We start from the raw sequence: 23,353 nt of genomic DNA on the forward strand, positions 1-23,353 counted from the left end.
TCCCACTCTCCCACAAAACTTTTTCTGTATTTATTTGTTAATTTAAATATCTGAAACATAAAGGCATAGTTATTAATGAATGACATCTTATAACCTGTAGCACTGAACAAATACAATGTGACATTTATCCTGGTGTTTAAAATGCTGACAATATTCACACAGTTTTTAAAAAATTATTCATAGATGATAAAAACTTCCGACTGTGGTATTGGATTGTTTGTTTAGGAATAGTTTCAAATGTTATATGTTTTGCTGACTGGTACGATTCTTTTGGAAAAAATTAAAATATATTATTAAATTTTAGACTAACCAAAAAATAATAATAATTCCCAAGCTCAGCCTGTTGTTTAGTAGTGGGTCTCAGCACCTGTTCTCTCTCCCACTCCAGCACTGCTGAATGGGAAGGCTGAGACTGAGAAGACATTAATGAAGTCGCCACACCAGTAGCACTGGAGTCTCCATATACTTTGCTTATACTGAGTGAACTAACCTTTAAAGCACCCCAATAGAGAGAAACCATTGAATTATGGACAATTATATGTGGATGTTGTAGTGCTCTGGTTTTATATCTTTAACAGGCAGAGAAGTGTTTGAATGTGCTCATCAATGTGGCACACACTTCTAACTTATTCTTACTCATAACACTGAGAATCTGGCTGGGAAATGACCTCTGTAATTTGAGGTTTTAATTCATCTATTTAATTAATTTAAAATTTTTTACTGAGCATTGTATCCCTTGGGAACTGTACTTTATCATCTGAAGCTGGTTTATGTTCTAATTTTAAGCAAGTAATTCCTTCAACATTTGACTACCTGATTTACATTTATCATTTTTCTTGAAAACAGTTATTTTTCAAAGAGTGTATTCTGATAAATTTTCTCTCCCCTAACCCTTCCAGATTGTCACTACCTATTTTACCTACCCAAATCTACACCCTTTTTTTTGCTGTCTATTGTTAGAAAACAAATAGGCATATAAATGCAATAAAACAAGACCATCATTATCATCATCATCATAATAACTGATTAACATGAATAAGACAAAACAAACATATAAACAGGAATAAAGTTAAACGGTTGGGAACCTTATCCACACCTGGCAGAAATACCAGGTAACTTTGAGAGGAAGGACAGCAGGTTACCAAGAAGAGACTTGATACCCTATGAACATATACAGGGGGAGGTAATCCCCCTCAGGAACAGTCATAGGGGAGGGAAATAAGGGGAAAATGTGAGGGAGGGAAGAATGGGAGGAGACAAGGGATGGGATAACCATTGAGATGTAACAAGAATAAAGGAGAAAAAATGAAAGAAAGAAAAGAAAAAATCAGGTGGGAATTACCCAAATACAGCAGCCTGCCAAAAATGACAGTTTGTAGGGAGACAGATAAAAATGTTTTTTTGTTTTGTTTTGTTTTGTTTTGTTTTGTTACATTTGGGGACTCCTTGGTTAACTGTGTATTTTGTAACTATCTAGTACTTTATATTTACATTTTGTATTAATATAAACATCAGGATGGGATGGAAAAAAATAAACTAGTATGCAATAATAAAAAAAGAAAAAAGATAAATGTAGAACAATAAATAAGTGTTATATTTATATTGCATAGGCTAAATTAGAATAGAGAAATTGACAAATTGAACTTTATGATATGTGAAGATGTCACAACAAAAGAAATGATCACAGACAAAAAGCAAACATTATTCTTAGCTAACAAATCTTTTTATTCAAGATTGATATCTATTCAAGCAAATATCAAGACTGAAAAATGCCTAAAAAGATTAACAGAAATGTCATGTATTCAGCACAAAACTTAAAATTTATGTTATTTCTATAAAATTCATATGACTATAATGAAATATATTTTTATTTCCATCAGATAACTCATATAAAATATCACAAGGTAAATTTGTCATAAATCTTAGTTTTTTAAAATGTTACTCTGTCTGTAACCCTGAACAAGAAAATCAACATCTCTAACCCCTGTTACCCTGTTAAGATGAGGATACGTAGAGCCACAGATACACATACACACACCAATCTCTCTGGAGGGATATGAAATAAATTGAACGGGTTCCTTTCTGCACCGCAGAAGTATGATTTCAAAGTCAGCTGTATATTCTGAGTACTTTGGTGATTTTTGTTTTAATGGAATCATTCATTAATCCTAAGGGTTCACTGCACTAAATCATGCCTTTCATATTATAGAGCACAGGGAAAGAATGAACAGTGAGGTCTATATGTACATATGTATGTATGCAGGGATACAATACTCATTTCTTCAAGGCATTCAGGTTAGGTAGGCATTCAGGTTGGGTGCAAAACATCCCAGCACATACATCAAACATAAATGTTTTTTTCTATATTTGCAAATCACTATGTTGTTTTTTCAAAGAAAGAGCAAATTCAATACTTTGCAATATTAACAGGATCAAAGTACTTGAACAACATTCATATTTTTCATTTCTTAACTTCCAAAGCTTTGATCCAGTCCCATAAGCTTTGGAGTCAATAGCAAATCTCACTGAGACATAGGGCTCTATGTTGATATTTTAAAAGTTTCTTTAGAGATTTTGTGATAAAGGCAGGTAAAAGTAACAGAACGGAGTAGAAACCATAAATTTCAAAGTATGGACACTGATCGTAATATGTTTTTTTTTCTTTACAGGTTAATCAGCTTTCATCGACCTACCACTACACCCACTGATATGATGCGTAACAGTAGTGTCACTGAATTCATTCTGTTTGGGTTGACACAGGATCCAGAAAAACAGAAGGCAATATTTGGACTCTTCTTGATTCTTTACCTAATGACTCTAATGGGGAACTTTCTCATTGTGGTGACCATTAAAATAAGTCCCACCCTTTGGAGTCCCATGTACTTTTTCCTCTTTTATTTGTCTTTTGCTGACACTTGCCTTTCTACAACTACAGCACCTAGACTGATTGTGGATTGTCTCTCTCAAGAAAAAATTATTACGTACAATGAATGTATGACTCAGGTCTTTGCAGCTCACTTTTTTGGTTGCATGGAGATCTTTGTGCTCATTCTCATGGCCTTTGACCGCTATGTGGCAATCTGTAAGCCTCTAAGATATACAAGCATAATGAGCCAGCGTATCTGTGGTATACTAGTGATTCTTGCCTGGGTAGGGTCTTGGATCCACTCTTCAGCACAGATTTTCTTGGCCTTAAAATTACCATTCTGTGGCCCAAATGTGATTGATCACTATTTCTGTGATTTGCAGCCCTTGTTGAAACTGGCATGCATGGATACCTATGTGATAAATTTGCTAGTTGTGTCTAATAGTGGTGCCATATGCATGGTAAGTTTCGTACTTCTGCTTATCTCCTATATCGTGATCTTATACTCTCTGAGAAACCACAGTGCTGAAGGAAGACGAAAGGCCCTGTCAACATGCACTTCTCATTTCATTGTAGTGGTCATATTTTTTGGCCCCTGTATATTTATATACACACGTCCACCAACCACATTTCCAATAGACAAGATGGTGGCTGTGTTTTATACAATTGGAACACCTTTGCTGAACCCTCTTATCTATACTCTGAGGAATGCAGAAGTAAAGAATGCCATGAAGAAAATATGGTGTGGTAAAGTATGATTTCAGGCTCTGAATATTATATAAGGATTCTAAATTACAGCTCCTTAAGAGGTTAATTTTGAAAAAATGGACTGATAATGTATAATCAAGATTTCTTTCTTGCATATGTACATATAAATAATAATATGAGGCCAGTTAGATAGCATGCTATGTAAATGTACATGCCACCATGTCTGATGACTTGAGTACAGTCCCTGGAACATACATGGCCAAAGGAGAAAATAAACTCTTATAAGTTGTCCTCAGACTTCCTCACATGTTCATGTTATGCACAGATATATAAATATCCATACATATATAAATGAATGCAATAAAATATTTTAAAGTTATAATCTGATTCAATCCTTATATATAGTTAGAAATTTAATAATAATGTGATTGTATGTATATATAGGCAAATAATAAATACAATATTTATGTGAAAATGTGTACATAATTTTTTTTCATTTTTTATTTAAATTTATTTTAAAAAATTTATTGACATTACATCGCAATCACAGCTCCCTCCCTTGTCTCCTCCATTTCCCACTCCCCCTCCTTTCCCTATATTCCCATCCTCTAGTCCTCAAAGGTGGGCAGCCTTTCTTCCCTACCGACAGACCCAGCCTATCAAGTCTCTTCAGCACTAACTGCATCCCCTTCCTCTGTGGCATGGTATGGAACCCTGCCAGGGAGAAGTGACCAAAGTACTGACAACCAGAGTCCATGGCAGGGACAGCCTCTGTTCCTCTTATAGGGGACACATATGGAGACTGAGCTCCTTATCCGCTACATATGTATGGGTGACATAGAAACTCTCATGCATGGTTCTTGTTTGGTTCATCGGTCTCTGCAGGCAGCCAGGGTCCAGATTTGTGGGCTCTGTTGGTCTTCTTGTGGAGATCCTGTCCTCTCTGTGCCCTTCTATCACCCCTCTTTTCATAAAATGCACAAAATTTGGCCATGAGACTCAGATTCTGCTTCCATCCCCTGATGTTTGCGGTCTTTCACAGGACAGCTATCATAGACTTGACCTATTCCTTGTATTAGCTTCAGCTGCTTCCAGTGTCAATTATATTTGCCCTTCTGAATAGGAATTAAACATCCTGCCTTGGGGTCTTCTTGTTACTTAGTTTCTTATGATTGCGGATTGTGACATGGCTACCCTCTATTATATGGTTAATATCTGCTTATGTGTGTGTATACACCATGCATGTTCTTTTGGGTCTGGTTTACTTCACTCAGGATGATGCTTTGCAGCTCCTCAACTTGCCTACATATTTCATGATGTCATAGTTTCTGTACCTGGATAGTATTCCATTGTGTAAATGTACCACAGTTTCTCTATCCATTCCTAAGTTGAAGGGCATCTGGGGTGCTTCCAGATTTTGGTAATTAAGAATAAAACTGCTGTGAACATAGTTGAGTAAATGTCCTTGTGGTATGTTGGAACATCTTTCACATATATGTCCATGAAGGCATAGGTGCATCTTGAGGTAGAACTATTCACAATTTTCTGAGAAAGTGCCAGATTGATTCCCAAAGTTGTTGGAGAAGTTTGCACTCTCACCAGTAATGGTGGAATGTTACCCTTTCCTAACATCCTCGCCAGCATGTGCTGGCACTTGAGTTTTAGATCTTAGCATTTTTATGGGTGTAAGCTAGAATCTCAGAATTGTTTTGATTTGTATTTCCCTGATGACTAAGGATGTTGAGCATTTCTTTACATGTTTCTCAGCCATTCAATATTCCTCTTTTAAGAAATCTCTGTTTAGCTCTGTAAAACTATTTTAATTGGGTTATTTGATATGGTGGTGTTTAATTTCTTGTGTTCTTTCTATATATTGGACATTAGCCCCTTGTCAGATGTGGGGCTGGAGAAGATCTTTTTTAATTCATGGTACTGTATTTGATGCAAATCATGTTCATGTGAAAAACTAGTCTAATTTTATCACCAGAATATATATTCTATGTCTAATAGATAGATATGATTCTATAGATATATATAAGATAAAATTGTTAAATTAGGTCTTCAAAAGCCTCAGAGATCTGCAGAACATGGCATTTAAAGAATTTTATTATGTGTGTGAATGTGTGTGTGTAGTGTGTGTGTGTGTAGTGTGTGTGTATTTGTTACAATTTCAATATGAGGTGTCTACTATAGGCTCACTTTTTGTGACCACAACCAAAAGGCACTAATATTTTTGAACTTTTTTTTATGGACTTCCTGTTTTGTTTTGGCATATTTTGTCTTTTGGGTTTTTTCTTGTATGCTCTGATCTTTTTTTCGAGAAAAAGAGGACAGAAAGTTTGGTGGGCAGAGAAGTTATCCTAGGAGTTGAAGTGGGAAAAATGGTAAATTATATGGTATGGAAAATTGTTACAACTCCATATTCTGAATGTAAAATTCTTTTTAAAGCACCTGGAAAATATATTACTTTAGAAATGTGATAAAAGTAGTTTTTTCTCCAACACTCTTCTTTCACTGCAGATAATGTCTCTCACCCTTCATAATAAGAATCATGGTCATATCAAATATTAGTCTGATTTGGCACAAGAATATATATCCTAACTCTAACAGATAGATATGATTCTATAGATATTTAAGATAAAATTGTTAAATAAGGTCTTCAAAAGGCTCAGAGACCTACAGAATATGATATTTAAATATGTTTTTATCAATCTAAAGATTCCTTGACAACAAGACAAGTTAACTCCTGACAACACCCAGCCAACCTCAAAGAAGATGATCAACAACAAAGAAACTCCTTAGGGAGTTGACTTCCATGTGGCCAACAAGCCACTGGGCAAAATGATCTTGTTTCTGCCACAGACAGAATTCTGGCTAAAAATGTGCAAGCTTAGATGCAGCAGAGTTGATGGCAGAACTCTGCCAAGACATGGTAAGCAAGTCCTCAATAGTTCGTGCCTCAAAAAATAAGTCTGGCAGAGATATTGGACTAGAAGGCCTAAGATGAGGCTCCAACATTATAGAGAGTGTTGGGTGACTGTTCAGGCAGAAAACTGTCTCAATCATTTTCTCTTTTTGGAAGCCGCTAGTCTGCACTACCAGTTCACTCAGGCATTTAAGTTTTATTCCTTCTCTAGTCTCTGAGGGGGGTTAAGACCATATAGTTTAGTTTTACAATCAAGTATAGTTGGTTAGGGGATAAAATCTTTTTAGATCGAGATAAAGCATTTAAGTTAATAGAGATGAGATATGATAGATATTGAATTTCATTCATTAATTTAGCCCAACATGATAGGAAAGATGTAACTTCAAGTTTGACAAATACAAATAGCCAAATTACTATGAATGTAACATTTATATAACTCATTATTGTCTCATGGTTGTCCCTGCTATATGTAGTTTGCTTTACTCATGAGTGATAAAATTAATGCATATGTTAAAAAAGAATATTCTTTTTGCAAGAGAGACTATTCAGGTCAAAATGCAATGAATAAGTGACTATAAACGAGACACTTATAAAGCAACGCATACAATTAAGGTTTAGGGGATCATTGTGGATGGAAATATAGAAAGATTGGGAAATTCTGAGACCTTAAACAAGTTGTGCATGTTATGTTTTATACATAGAAGAAGGATACTGCTACCATATATGTTTGATAATATGACTGGCTGCAGATTCCAGAAAATACTACACCAAGAGACATGACAATTTAGATGATAGGGAAAATTTTCACAAGTCCTTGCCCTTTGATGAAAAACTATAAGGTGTCAGTGGCTGCTAAAGGATGGGAATCCAGTAATTTTATTTCATGCTCAGGGACAAGATCTCAATCCTGTAGAATCAACTCATAATACATGCAAATCAGGGCAGTATACATTGGACTGGAATATATACATGTATACATATGCATATATAAAATCATTATAGAAGAAACTGTCATGAATTTCAGAAGCGATCAATAGACGAGCTAACATAAAAAATATGAATATTCATGAGTGAAAGTTTAAAATGAAAAACAATAAGTAAAACCTGAATTAATTATTACAATAAAAATTTAAATTCTATTTAGTTTTTGTAGTGGTATGCATCCTTAATCTGCACACTAGGGAGGTAGAGACTGAAAGATCAGAAAGAAATTTTGATTTCTTCAAAACCCGCTTGGACAAGTGAGACCATGTCTATATAAAAGGAAGAAAGAAATAACAACATAGCATCTATACAACAAAACAAATGCATTTGAGGTAAGAGAATGAGAATTGAAAGGTGATTTCGAAGTAAGTAGATGGAAAAATGAGGCTGTATAATTATACAATGGACATTTTAATATTTTTAAGATATTTAACTTTGTGTACTAGTGCACTTCTCTGTTTCTTTCCTTTAAACTTACCTACATACTTCTCCCTGTTCTTCACATTCATGCCATATTTTTACATTATTTTTTATTACATGCATATTTGTATTTGTATACACATATAACTTCCTAAATGTAACCTTTGAATCCACATATTGTTCCTTGTATGTATGTTTTAAAAGCTGACAGTTTGGCACTGAAGATATTTTTAATAAAGAATACTAAAAGCATAGAAATGGAGGGTGGCTCAGTGCTTAAAGTACTTTATGTTACAGTACAAGGACTACAGTTCTAATGTACAGAACTCAAGGCAATACCTACAGAATAACAGATAGACTTCCTAATTCCAACCTCAGAAAGAAGAGAAAAATAAATCCACAATTCTCACTTGACTAGCAAGTATAATAAAATTAAGACAACTGGGTCTAACTGAAATGCATTTAGAAAGGTGCCTTACCATATTGGATGATACCTAAATTTTACCATTGGCCCTCAAATATACACTCACAGTAGTTAAAGGTAAAGCACACATATGTATTGACAGACTATACACACATACAGGTGAGACCTTTAAAAAACATATAAGAACAGCAGTGATAAAAGAATCAAACAATTCAGAAGTTTTATATATAAATGTTGGGAATCATAACAACAGTATTTCTAAATGCATGAATCAATAATAATAGAATCTTAGTAGAAAACAAATTGGTAGATACAGGTCCATATTTCTGCACAGTTAACAGAGAGAGCACACAAAACAATAGCAAAGAAAATGACATGTATACATTTAGTACTAAGCCTAGCTGTCTCTTTAATAGTCAGCTGTAAAAAGTGCCTGGTCCAAAAGCTCTCAGAAGATTTTCCAAGAAGCATCAGACTGTGACTCTGGAGACAAGTTTTAGCTGGTAAAAATAATTATTTGTCCAAAGTGTAATTAAGTAAAAACATTACAGTGAAAACTCAGAAATACTCAGAAAGCTAGAAATTATGTAATGTACTTCTAAAAAGTCCAAATGGTCAAAAATAAATCAATCTACAGATTCAGTGCAGTTCTTGTCAACATTCTAACACAATTCTTCATAGATCTTTAAAGGATAATTCTCACCTTCATATGAAAAAAATAAAAAGAAGAACAGGGTAGATAAAACAAGCATGAATAATAAAAGAACTTTTGGAGGTCTCACCACTCCTGATTTCAACTTATAATACAGAACTATAGTAATAAAAAAATCTAGGCAATTGGCATAAAAACAAGATAAACAATGGAATTGAATTAAATATGTAGACATAAATATACAAGCCTTTGGATACATGATGATTTTGAGTAAAAAAAAAAAAAAACAAGAAATACACACTGAAAAAACAAGGTACACTTCAACAAATGGTGCTAGTCAAAGTAGATGTCTGGATGTAAAAGAAAGCAAATATATCCGTATTAATTATCCTGCATACAAAACAAGATCAAATGAATCAAAGACCTCAGCATAAAAGCAGATACATTGAACCTTATAGAAAAAGAAATGAGTAACAGCCTTTAGATCACTGGTACATGAGAAGACTTCCTTAGCAGAACAATAGGCATTAAGACCAAAAATTAGTAAATAAGACATCATGAAACCTAAAAGCTTCTATATGGTAAAGGACACTGTCATTTGGACTAAGGCATCCTACAGAAAGGGAAAAGATTGTTGCCAACTCCACATCCCTTAGAGAACTAACATCTAAAATACACAAAGTACTAAAAAAAAAAAAAACCTAGTTTTTCAAAATAAAATAATCCAATTAAAAGTAGAGTACAGATGTAAACAGACAATTTTCTATAGAAGAAACTCAAATGGCTAAGAAACATGTAAAGACATACTTAACTATCAAGGAAATGAAATCAAAACTACTTATGATTCTATCACATACCTGTCAGAACAGCTAAAATCAGTAACTCAAATTCTGGCAAGGATATTTAGCAAGGGGAATACTTCTTCATCGCTGTGAATGTATACTTGTATAGCCACTATGGAAATCACTATGATAGTTCCACAGAAGGTTCGGAATGATCTACCTTAAGATCTACTTATGTGACTCTTGATAATATTCAAAAGGAAGCGTCACCACAAGGACACTTGCCCAACTATGTTGATTACTGTTCTTCAAAATAGCCTGAAATTTGGAACAATTTAGATGTTCCTCAGCAGAAGAGTCAAAGAAGAAAATGTGGTACATTAACACAATGCAATATTCAGCTGTTTAAAAAACATCATTTAAGCCGGGCGTGGTGGCGCATGCCTTTAATCCCAGCACTTGGGAGGCAGAGGCAGGCGGATCACTGTGAGTTCGAGGCCAGCCTGGTCTACAAAGTGAATCTAGGACAACCAAGGCTACACAGAGAAACCCTGTCTAGAAAAAGCCAAAAAAAATCATTAAATTTGTAGGCAAATGGATGGAATTATAGAAAAATCAATCTGAGTAAGGAAACCCGGACATGGAAAGATAAATATGGCATATATTCACTAATATTTGGATATCGGCCATTAAGTAAATATAACAAAACAAATTCCATAGAACCAGAGTCATACAGGGGATACTGCACAAGGATCTGTCTGGGAGTGGGAAATAGAACAGATATTATGAGAGTGCTGGGGGTTGTCAGGACATGAATCAGGATGTGGAGGAGACACAGCTTTGCAGTAGGCAATGTGAGGAGAGACAGCCAGAATAAAAGGACATTTGAGGGAAGTTATGGAAACCTAGTGCAGTGCAAACTCAATAAAATATATGAATGAGATCTCTTTTGTTTTTGTTTATTTTGATTTCAGTTTTGGTTTTGGGGTTTTGAGACAGGATTTCTATGTATGTAGCCCTGGCTGTAATGTAGTTACTCCATAGACCAGGCTGGCCTTGAACTCACAGAGATCTGCCTATCTCTGCTTCCCGGGGTGCTGAGATTAAAGGCATGTACCACCATGCCCAATTTATGAAAGAGATCTTAATGAAGTCTCCTCATAATGTGGGTAATAATATATCAACTGGCCTTTTTTTTTTTTTTTGTCACAAAGGAGTCATATAGGAGCAGGGCAGGGTTTCAATCACTGAGTTGTTAACTGTGGGAGGGGGTCCCAAAATCCCAAAACAACTCAGGTTTTTGCTAAGGCAGTGGGTTACTCTATGAAAACTGGTGATTGAGCCTTATTGCTGAGGGCAACATCCACATTATAGCTTTTTGGCTTAGTATTTTTATGGGACTCCTGATTGTTCAAATGAGTGCGTCTCTATTTCTTGTGCCTATTCTTGAGGCTTTTTTTCTTCTATGAGGCTGCTTTGTTCAGCCACACAACTCATTGAACATGAAGATAATATACTGGAGGCTGGATGGAGATGTAACCCCTAGTGTGTTTGGTACAGGATACCAAATGGGAAACATAAACACCAAAGCAGCCACAAAAATTTTGGAATGCAATATGTGCCTGCAATATATGATAGAGCACGGGTGGCACTGAACTTATGGAAGTAGCCAACCAATGCCTCATTTAATTTAAGGAACACTCAGGAGAAGGGAACCATGTTAGTTACTGTTTGGGAAACCAAGAGCCATACACTAGATAGACCAGAGACCTAGGGAAAAACAACTACTATTTTAAAATAGTGATAACATGGCCTCTAATGATATTTGGTCATACTTTTTAACCCACTGTCTTTAAACAGAGTTACTTTAAGGAACAGAATGGATGGGAAGGTGGGACTTGAAGGATGGAGTGGAGACAGGGGACGATGACTGGAATGTAAAGTGAATAGAAAAATAAATATAAGAAATGAAAAAAAGAATAACAATAAAATGAACACTAATGATATTCTGCTTTACTCATAGATTGACACCTTATATAGCTATCATCCGAGAGGCCTGCTTCTGCAGCAGATGGGAACAAATACAGAGACCCAATTCAGAAATTACGAAGAGAGAGAAAACTTGGAAGTTTCCATCTAAACCATCTCATCAGGACTCAGAGAACCTTGCAGAAGAGGAGGCAGAAAGTAAAAGCTAGAGAAGATGGAAGACAATAGGAATATGAAGCCTTATGAATTGAATGATTAAGGCTCACATGAACTCATGGTGACTGAAGCAGCAAGAACAGAGCCTACAAGGGTCTGCATTAGGTACTCTATGTACATATTATAGCTTTCAGATTTGTATTGTTATGAGACTCCTGAGTGTTCAATTGAGGTGGTCTCTGTTTCTTTTTCCTTTTTGTTTGTTTTTTGTAATATCCTGGGTCTTCTTTATTGTCTAAAGAGAATCACTGGTTTGTATATACATGTCAAGGACAAGTTGTAAGCCTACTGTCACAGCAATATCCCTCATAGAGGAGGTAAATATAAGACTATATTATGAAAAGACAATTGGAAGGGAAAATATCTGTAGACAGTTTCTTCTTCCCTTCAGCTCTGGAATCTTTTATATGCCAATTTATCTTTCAAGGTGCCAGCTAAGTCATTTGAAATTATTTGATGCAAGCTTAAGCTTGCTTTTTGCATGAATGTGTGCTATTATAAGATATAGAATTATAAGTATAATTTAAATTCAGGCACAGGTACTGAATTTATATCTTTCTTTTAAGAACAATAAGTAATTACAAACTGTTACATGTTCTCATTAGTTGTTTAGTAATTTCTATCGGGGAGTGGGGAAAGTATGGCCCAGGTATTAATATTTATGAGCTCTGCAAGGACAGTCAGATTCTGCCCTCTGGAAATAAGAACATTTCATGAACATATGCAAGACTGAAATGGCGTGTGGCTCTGGCTATGTAATGCACAAGCAATTACATCATCTTAAAACATCTATCTAGACCTAAAAACATCTTAACCCATAAACAATTAAGTTTCATTGTAAGACTAAGTTACCTGGTCTTCAACTCCATCAGAGACTTGAGAAGAAATAAACTTGATTACCTCAGTATATTGGGAGTGTAGCTTAATAGCTTTCTAAATGAGAGGAAGACAGAGACAGTTACACGAATAGTCACCCAACACTCTCTATTATGTTGGAGCATCTTCTACAGCCTTCAGGCCCAATATATCTAACTGACACATTTGTGAGGCCAGAACTGTTGAGGACTTCCTTACCCTGCCTTGGCAGAGTTTGGCTGTTGACTCTGCCTGCATCCAAGCTTTCCCTTTTTAAGGCAGAATTCTGTCTGTAGTAGAAATGAGGACATTTTCCCCAGTGGCTTGTTTGCCACATTTGAAGCTCATCATCCTCTTTGAGGCAGACTGGGAGTTAACCTGTATCATTGGCAGTGAATCTTCAAAATAATAGAAACATTTTTAAATGCCGTACACTGCATGTTTTTGAAGACCTGATCCAACTATCCTACCTTGTCTTTCTATAGAATGATATCTATATGCCCCACCTAAGATGTATATTCTTGTGATAAAAGTAGACTAGTGATTGACATGACCATGATTTGATCAGCTAACAATTAACTTGTATATATAACTTATTTATCCTAAACAGCCTGCAGTAACACTTTCAAAGTATTAGAAGTAAACCTTGTATTACAATTGAGTTAATGGGTACAGTACCTCATATTAGAGTAGAAATATATTATATATATATATATGCATATGTATAATATGTGTGTGAAGAATAAACTTACATTTGAATTCTATACCACTATATCTAGAATTAAACTTATTTTGCATCTATATACAAAATTTTGTATGAGTAAATTATAAACAACCTTGTGAGTGACAATTGAGACATTAAGTTGAAGAGTAGATTCACTAATCTAATTTTGGTTCTATCTTCCCTATACATTTCTATATTACCTCCTTCTTTCTTTCAACCCTTATACTGAAGCCAAAGAATGTAAGATAAGGGAAAAGAGAGACATCACTGAGTTGAACCTTGTTTTCATTCTAAATGAGAACAATAATAACTTCTAACCAATTCCCATTGATAAGAACCCTCTATTGTCCAAGAAAGTAACCAAAAATTACCCAACCCCCTTAAAGGAAATATGGCATCATTCTCTTAAGGTTTATTCTGGCTGATTTGGGACAAATAATACCTAGTAGGGGTCCAAATAAAATTGAGGAAATGGTTAAGGAAGCTGGGAATCACATTGTGGTGCATCTTCTAAATGTTGAGAAATTCCAGGCTTATTATGAGTCCTGTTTGGGACAGTCTGAAATCCTGGATGCACTGGAATTGGAAGCTTTCTTTGAAATTGTCCTGGGAGCTGTCTTGTTCTAATGAGGAACAGCAATGGAAGCACTTGGTGCTGGAACATGAAAGAAACAGGATGTCAGTGTCCAGCATGCTGAGAGGATTGCATCCTGTCAGGTCTGATCCAATGTCTGTGTCCAGTTCTTTTGTTCTGAAAATATATAATTTATCACAAGCATTATACAGTCTTAACATTATAAGTGTATAAGGTGTGCATGATGCACAGAACAATTAATTTTCTGCTCTTTGTATGAGCAGAAAATGAAAGCTGTACATCTTCATTCAAGTCATATGAAGATTGGATTCTAATAGTAATTCATAGAGGTTCTGTAGCCAACAAGAAGCATTGTCTATGCCTAGACATTCATGTCTCATTTGATCCATAGACTCAAATCGAAGACCCAGAAATAAACCCACACACCTATGGGCACTTGCTTGTTGACAAAGAAGCCAAATGCATACAATGGAAAAAAGATATTGTCTTCAACAAATGGTACTTCTTTAACTGGCTGGCTACATGTAGAAAAATGAAAATAGGTTCATATATATCACCCTGCACAAAACTGAAGTCCAATTGGATTAAAGACCTCAATATAAAACCAGACGCACTAAGTCTGTTAGAAGAAAAAGTGAGGGAAAGCCTTGAGCTCATCGGCACAGAACATCAACAGCTCAGGCACTTAGATCAACCATTAATAATCGGGACCTTATAAAACTGAGAAGCTTGTATAAGGTGAAGGACACTGTCAACAGACCAAAGCAACCTCCTTCAGACTTGGAAAAGATCTTCACCAACCATACATCTGAAAAAAGGCTTATATCCAAAATGTATAAAGAATTCAAGAAATTCAACACCACCAAACCAAATAATCCAATTAAAATATGAGGAACAGAACTAAACAGAGAATTCTCAACAGATGAATATGGAATGGCTAAGAAACACTTAAAGAAATGATTAACATCCCTAGTTAACATGGAAATGCAACTCCAAACGACTCTGATATTCCATCTTATACCTATCCAAATGGCTAAGATAAAAAACTCAGGTGACAGCACGTGCTGGCAAGGATGTGGAGAAAAGGTGAGTGCAACTACGTTGGAAATCAGTCTGGTGCTTTCTCAGGAGACTGGGAATAACTCTACCTCAGGACTTACCCATACCACTCCTGGGAATATACCCGAAAGATGCTCTATCACATAAAAAGAACATTTGCTCAACCATGTTCAAAGCAGCTTTATTCATAATAGCCAGAATCTGGAGACAACCTAGATGTCCCTCAACTGAAGAATGGATAAAGAAACTGTGGTACATTTACACAATGGAATACTATTCAGCTATTAAAAGCAAGAAAATCTTGAAATTTGCAGGCAAATGGATGGGTCTGGAAAAGATTATCCTGAGTGAGGTAACCCAGAACCAGAAAGACCCTCATAGTATATACTCACTCATAAGTGGAAATTAGCCACATAATACAGGATAGCTACACTACAACACAGACTGAAACATCAACCAAGGCCCGTGCATGATGTGGACCTAGACCCACTGCTCATATGTAGTAGCATGGTTTCCTTGTAGATCCCACATGTGGAGAGTAGGGGCTACTTCAGACATGCACTCTGGCCATTGGATTTAGATTATTTCCCCCTGGCAAGATGGCCTTGTCAGGCTACATAGGAAGAGGTTACATGTAGTACAGATGAGACTTGATAGGCTGAGGTCAGATGTTAGGGGAAGAGGACTCCTCTTTCTGAGTACTAAGGGACAGAGAGAGGATTGGGAGGGATGAGGATCTGGGAATAGCTCTGAGACTGGCTGAGACATGAATGTCTAGGCATGGTCTCTGTTCCTTCTGCCTGCTCTTAAGGCTCTTTTCTTCTATGAGATTGCCTTGTATGGCCTCAAAGTGATGGTTTTTCTCTTATCTTATTATGTTTAATTTTGCCATGTTTGATTGGTATCTCCTGAAACCCTGTCCTTTTCCAGTGAGAGATGGAAAAAGAGTGGACCTTGAGGAAAAAAGAGATGAAGAGCAACGGGAAGGAGTAAAGGCAGGTGAAACTGTAATCAAGATATATTGCATAAGAAATTAACCTATTTTCAATTAATTAAAAAAAGACTGCAAAGAAATAAAAACAACATATTTCCTTTTTCTGTCTTTTTATTATATAAAACTGTTTTGTACAATATATTGTCAACATGTTTTCTCCTTGCCCAACTCCTCTCAACTCCTTACAACATCCTTACCTACCCACTTCATGTTCTCTCTCCACTGTCTCTGCCTCTCTCAAAAGAAAGAAAGTTCCCCCCTAAAAAACCTTAAATCCAAAATTAAGACTAACTAAAAAAAAACAGTAGGCAAAAAATAACAGAATTAAACAAAAACTGTAAAAATGGAGTGAAATAATAATATTCTCATTTCATGTAAAGTAAAATTACATTAAATGGCTGAATCTTTAGCCAGATTGACATAGGCCAACATGTTGGCAATGCTCTTCATGTTTGTAGCTCTGATGTAACGACAGTTATGAGGAGTGCAAGTCAGCTCAGACTAGTGTCTGTAAACTCGTATGTGGTTGTAAACTTCACCCAGGCTTGGAGGCCTTGTTGGATCCTTCCTCAAGGAAGAAAATTTTGTCCTTTCTTACATATCATGTAAAGGTGTTTCTCAAACATTTCTTGCTGTTTTCTAGAGGAGCAATTCAATAGCATGCACTTTCCTGTGATAGTCCTGTCAGACATCGTTTTGGTGGGTCTTTTGGAAAGAATCCAGCAATGTTTGAGATTTATCAGTTTCAGTGAACTCTCAAGTATCTCTCTTTTTCAATTTTTCTTTTTTATTTTCTTCTTATTCAGTTTAAATTTGGTCATTATTTTTCCTTTCTTCACTCTGAGTCAGCATGCATTCTGACAATCCTACATTTTTCTGTTAGGTTTCCATAGACGCTTATCCTTTACAGTTTACAATATATAATATCAGCCTTCAGATCTACCTATATGTGATAAATCACATTTTATGGATAACATGCCAGTATTATGATACTATAACCATGACGTCAAATCTTACATTAAATTTGTAGTAATTATATACAATAGTGTGTGTGTGTGTGTGTGTGTGTGTGTGTGTGTGTGTGTGTGTCTTTCTGTCTATCTGTGTATTGGAAAGAAGTATGGGAGACAAATACTCAACATGACCAACTTAAGTGTGTGCAGTATTCTTAGGGAGATGAGAACCAATGTTTTCTAACTCTAGATAAAGAATAAATGACAGACTAAATTCTAGATACCACAAAAGACCAACATGTTGAATCAGTTAGTGTTACTGAGGTTACTTAAAAGGAATATGAGTGCAGGATTACTGACAGGAGCAGGAATTACTCAAAGACAGCTGCAACACCAAAGAAAACCCCATGTCCTTCCAGGTCTACCCAGGATTTCCTACTGTTTTTCAGAGGGGGAAATTAGTCACAAGAAGAAGGATTTCTTAGGTCTCTATAGATCTAAATAATAGTACTGGTCGCTGCTCAGAGATTGTGAAGGGGAAAAAAAGAAGAAAATGAATTGTAGCACTCAAATTCACAAGAGAATTGAGTAATACAAACATTTCTCAATACTGTTATATTGTGTATATAAATATTAACAGGCTCTTGAGGGAACAGATTCTCCTTATATTCAATTTTAAATGAATAGATCATGATCTGTTTTGCTTATATTTGGTTCATGGTATATAAGGATTTAACACAGTATGCATATATGCATGATATTGTCACATATTTTTTAATATTTTAGTAAGTATAGGTATAAATAAGTGTCAGCAATTAAGTGTAAAATCATTCTCCTATGGTTGAATAAATATTGCTGTGTAAAGCTACCCTGATACTTTTGAGAAATTAAATCTGCTAGGTGTAGTTTATAGTGTTTTATTTCTCATGCGCATATGAGGGCAAAGCCAGCTACCTGAGTAGCTGAAGAAGATAATTGCATAAAGAAGAAAAACAGAAAACTAACTTTAAGAACATCTATAATTCATGTACAGGTAAAACTTCTTACAACTTATAATATCAATACAACTGTTAACAATTATTTTTGTTATTTTTACAATTATTCATTAAGATATTCTCATTATTCTGAACAAGAATATAATAGTATATATTTCAGTATTTGATTTAATGTGTTTTTCAAACAGAATATTAAAGTTAGATAATAAACTAAAACATCAGTGCTCATGATTTCAGGTATCTACAAAAATCCAACTATGGGGAATTCCTTTGTTTTTACAGAAGACCATTTCAAAACTATAAACTATTAACATGAGATGATTTACCTAGTTCTGTAGTATAGAATTTACCAGTTAAGCATAAACAGAATTGCAAATTTCAAATAACATACTGCTATTATATTACCTTTGTATTGCCTCTCAACCTGTCCACATTCTTATGTGTTCAGATTTGTCATAAGATGAATATTATTGCTTTGTTTTTTATTATTTCAAAAAACTTGAGTGAGATTTTATGTCTGCTTTTATGAAAATTTACTAATTATTAGTCTATTCAAAGAAAGGAGATATAATAGTAGATCAATAGTTTATGAGTATGAATATCTTTTTCTGAATGCAGTTTGCATATGCAATGTTCATAGCTACCTTATTACTTCCATTTATAAAATATTTTTGTAGACTAATTGATTAATAAATTAAAATATGGAGACATTGAGGATATTGTGTTACCGAAAACAACTTTGTGATTCCAGAAACTAGAAGTAATCTCACATATGCTTTCAAAACAAATTATGAAGGTAATATAACATGAATGATGTAAAACATGATATGTGTAAGATGGACACTCTATTCAATCCCACATTTTATGATGAAACTGTCTTTGAAATAAAAAATATTTTTCTTTAAATGGTGATATGTTTAATGTAAAACATAAAGAGTAAAAATTAAATAAGTTGAAGTCACAGTTCAAGTTTCTTTATTTCCTCTGGCAGTATATATTAGTCTGTAAGTATAGAACAGTGCTCAGTCCTTTGAATCTCAGCACATATACAAAAGTCACTGGCAGAAAATAAATCATTTGGTTTTTTTCATTCTATTACTGCTTATTTTAGCCATTGATTTTTTATAGCATATTCATAGACTTCCTAAGAATGCCTTATTCATTTCTCCCCTTAATAACTTGGCTGTGTCAAAAATGTCATTTGATTTCTTAATAACGTTCATCTTTTGTAACATTGTTCATATCCCTATGCTTTCTTTACCTCTTAGTAAAACAACTTTAAGACAGAGAAATTATATATGAAATACTTAGTCTCATAAATTCTGTTGCTGTAGTATATTTCAATCCCGTTTCACCATTCATGTGAATGTTATGGTAATCTCCTTCACTGCTGTACATCTGACACTGCTTTTCTTAGGAGAATCAACTGAATGAGAAAGTGAAGTAGGAAGCCATGATATTTATATACATATGTATGAGATGTATTTTATTTATAAATTTTATGTATTTTGAACACTTTTACTCTTCCTCCAGTTCATTGCTGATCCTCACCATCTCTCTACCATGTCAACTTTATGTTCTTTTCTCTCTTTCTTTCAATCAAATGTGAGACTAAAACAAAACCAAACAAGAAACACATGCATATACATACAAAATCACTAAAAGGAAAATAAACACAAATACGCAAAAGGCCAATGAGACAAAAAATAGTCAAAGTAAAGCAAAATGAGAGAAAAAGTCCATACAAATAAAACTGATTTGCTTTTGTGTTGTCTATCTACTTCTCTTATGGGGCCATCCTGAAGTGTGGTTCATATACTCCAAGACTCCATTGAAAAAATATGCTTGTGCACAGCTTTAGTTAGACACTTAACAGGATCTTAGTTACTCAATCCACAGGTAATATTTGATATCAGACTGAATAATTTATGCCTTATTTATTATTCATTATTTAATATGGTATAATACATTTTTGGCAGATTTGAGTTATCTGATTTTTCTCATATGTTTGTCCCAACATTAATGACACAAGAGCTTACCTATCTGTATCATTTATATCATTTTTCCTACAATTTATGTAAGTGAGTATTTTTTAATTTTTTGAAATTACTAGCAATTAACTTGTCACTATATATTTTTACCTTTAAATGGCTTGTTCCATAGTCAGTTGGGTATATTTTGTTTAACTATAAACCAATTTCTCACATTTCCATGTTTTTGTCTCCATATTGATGGAATATTTGACCATTTATATAACTTAAACTTTCATCAATATAAATTTCTACATACATGCCATAAAAATTTTCCATAGGATATAAAAATGTTATTATATGCCTTAACAAGAAAATAATCTGAAAAATAAAATATGGCATGTATAAATTGCATAGCTTAAATTATATGTGAAATAATTTTTCTACATATTATTAACTTCTTTTGCCTGTTTCATATTATTATGCATGTATAAATAATATAACTGTAGGAGTTTAATAATTTTAATATATCTTTTAAAAATTAATGAAACATCCTCTTAATATTACCAATGTAGTACAATATTTAAGGACAGTAATTAAAAACCATTAACTAACAGCACAAATTATTTTAAAAGAAACTATATAACTATTTTATTGAATTGATTACCTTTTATTATTCATTAGAAAACTATCTATGACTTGTCTGTCATGGTTACATGGTTGTGACACAGTTGTGATTGCTGCATCTGAAATTTTCTTTTCCACAGGTAAGTATTCTTGCACAGACTATAATAAATGGAATGCCAGAGGAACGTATCAGAATTCCTTCTCATCGGTCTATCTTCTAAGCAGAACATTCAGGTGTTTTGTTTCATCTTCTTTTTATTCTGTTACTTTGCCATCTTGTCTGGGAATCTGCTGATCCTTATCTCAATTAGATTCAGTTCTCTGTTTAACCAGCCAATGTACTATTTCCTCAATCATTTATCTTCTATGGATATTTGCTACACATCCTGTGTGACACCAAAACTGATTGGGGATCTGCTAGTGAGAAGAAAAGCCATCTCTCACACAAACTGCATGATACAGGTCTTGGCCATGCACTTCTTTGGAATGATTGAAGTTTTAATCCTGACAGTCATGGCCTTTGACCGCTGTGTGGCCATCTGCAGGCCTCTCCATTACTTGATCATCATGAACAGAACCAGATGCCACATCCTCATCTGGGCTTCCTGGGTTGGGGGAGCTGCACACTCCTTTTTCCAATTTTGTTTGCTTGTCTGCTTGCCTTTCTGTGGCCTCAATGAAATTGATCACTACTACTGTGACGTCTTATCCTTGCTGAAAGTTGCCTGTACTGACACCTACATCACTGGTGTGCTCCTGGTTGCCAACTCAGGACTGATTGCTTTGGTAGTCTTTGTGTTCTTGTTTGGTTCCTATGTGGTTATATTGTTCACATTAAGAAATTACTCTGCAGAAGGAAGACACAAAGCCCTTTCTACCTGTGGATCCCATATCACTGTGGTTATTTTATTCTTTGGACCTGCGATCTTTGCCTACCTTAGACCTCCTACACCTTTCCCTAGAGACAAAGTCTTTGCTCTGTTTTACACCATCATTGCTCCTATGTTCAACCCACTCGTTTATACTCTAAGAAATGCAGAGATGAAAAAGGCCATGAAGAAGGTTTGGTGTCAAAAGATGTTTTCAGAAGAAAAATATACTTGAATCATATTATGTTAAACAACTTCATGCAGCATTGAGAGTGGCTTTAGCAGCAAAGAGAGTTACAAGGTTTTAAACTACTGGATGTCAATTGTTCATTCATGAAGGGTAGTATAGACAAATGAGAAAGTACAGAAATGAAATTTTTGTAGGGAATGAGTAATGATACACAATTTAAAATTTGTGCATTAATATAATAGTGACTTCAAAGTGTAATTAATTACCTTGAATTGTAGAACCTTAATTGTTATCTTATTTGGATTTTTACATAATGGTAAAAATTTTTCATCATGATTTGGAAATAAAATATAAGGATATTTATTTCAGAGAAATATCTTTATCAATGTATTTTACATTCTAAAAGGATAGATGTGTAAATAAATCTTTCTGATAACAATCTTAAATAAATTATCATGATGTTTGTGTAATCAAACACATTCATCTTGTGGAAAAAAATTATTAGCTTCTAAGTCTCTAAGACTACACACTTCAGTAAATAATTTCATACAAGACAGCCCTGAAATATAGACCTAAAAAGTGAATTCATTCACCTTCTGAAGACATAATTATAAGAAACTCTTTTTTAAAGAATTAAAATCATTTACAGTTTTTAGCATATTATTTTCTTGGTCTTATTTATTGTATTGAAAGGTTTCTTTGTGATGGATGCATGTATCTTTGTTCTTATTTCTCACTCAGTTGTTTTCCTCTCTTTACTGTCTCTCTCTCTTCTCCATGTACCCTTCCTACATCAAATAGTCTATCCTTATACAGTCAGGTCAGTTATAGTCTATCACTCTCTGTTCCAGAAACACACCTTTTGCCCCATGTTATCCTTCAGAGAAGGGAAGCCCAAAAGTCAGATAATAACTGAGGAAACATGACTGGAAGTGATGGACTCATGTGAAATGAAATTTAAAGAGCTGTTGGCTATGACTGTCCAAGAGACCCTCACAACATACACCCTACTGATAATGTACTTGTTTGTCTCCAGGGCTGGAAAGTAATTGTCTGTTGATCATACACTTCAAAATGTACCCAAAGACCCCTCATCATAGAATGACCTGCAAGTCTCCTGGTGAGGTCTAGCTTTCATGGTTACGGAAGGAACAATGTAAACTCTTAAATGAGGGAAGCAATCGGTAGACCCATTCAACTATGATTATCATGAACCACATCAATGACAAGCATGTCTCAATCATGTTAAGGATGCAGAACTAGGATATATACCTTGTCAGGACCTACTTCACAACAGGAAGCCATGCCTAATACTGGAACCTAGCTAACACCTCAGGGCTAGTGAAACCATGGATATTGAGAAGAATCTACAATAGTACTTAGCTAATATAGTATAATCCCTAACAACAATCTGAACATTTGTCTTTATATACACAAGTAAATGTAGTGTTTATGCTTCATCAAGGAAATTCTCTTCAAGATACAGAAACTATTGCTGATAACTACTACCGATCCAGATTTAGAATTGTGAAATCCAATCTTAGTGGATGAAACT

General features: G+C 34.6%; 2 protein-coding genes across 2 annotated transcripts; both read left to right on the top strand.

Annotated features, from left to right (window-relative positions):
- Nucleotides 1–2,709: 2,709 nt before the first annotated feature.
- Nucleotides 2,710–3,624, top strand: LOC311606872 (olfactory receptor 4C11-like; the record flags this gene model as incomplete). The annotated part of the gene is made up of 1 exon (XM_084798276.1): nucleotides 2,710–3,624. One exon carries the CDS (start codon nucleotides 2,710–2,712, stop codon nucleotides 3,622–3,624), a length of 915 nt encoding a protein of 304 aa, XP_084654402.1.
- A 17,283-nt stretch (nucleotides 3,625–20,907) lies between these two features.
- On the top strand, nucleotides 20,908–21,843 carry LOC311607387 (olfactory receptor 4P4-like; the record flags this gene model as incomplete). The annotated part of the gene is made up of 1 exon (XM_084799041.1): nucleotides 20,908–21,843. The coding sequence occupies one exon, from the start codon at nucleotides 20,908–20,910 to the stop codon at nucleotides 21,841–21,843; it is 936 nt and encodes a 311-aa protein (XP_084655167.1).
- Between the last annotated feature and the right edge of the window lie 1,510 nt (nucleotides 21,844–23,353).

Source organism: Acomys minous (assembly GCF_964271855.1).
Source record: "Acomys minous genome assembly, chromosome: 10".
NCBI classification, from domain to species: domain Eukaryota; kingdom Metazoa; phylum Chordata; class Mammalia; order Rodentia; family Muridae; genus Acomys; species Acomys minous.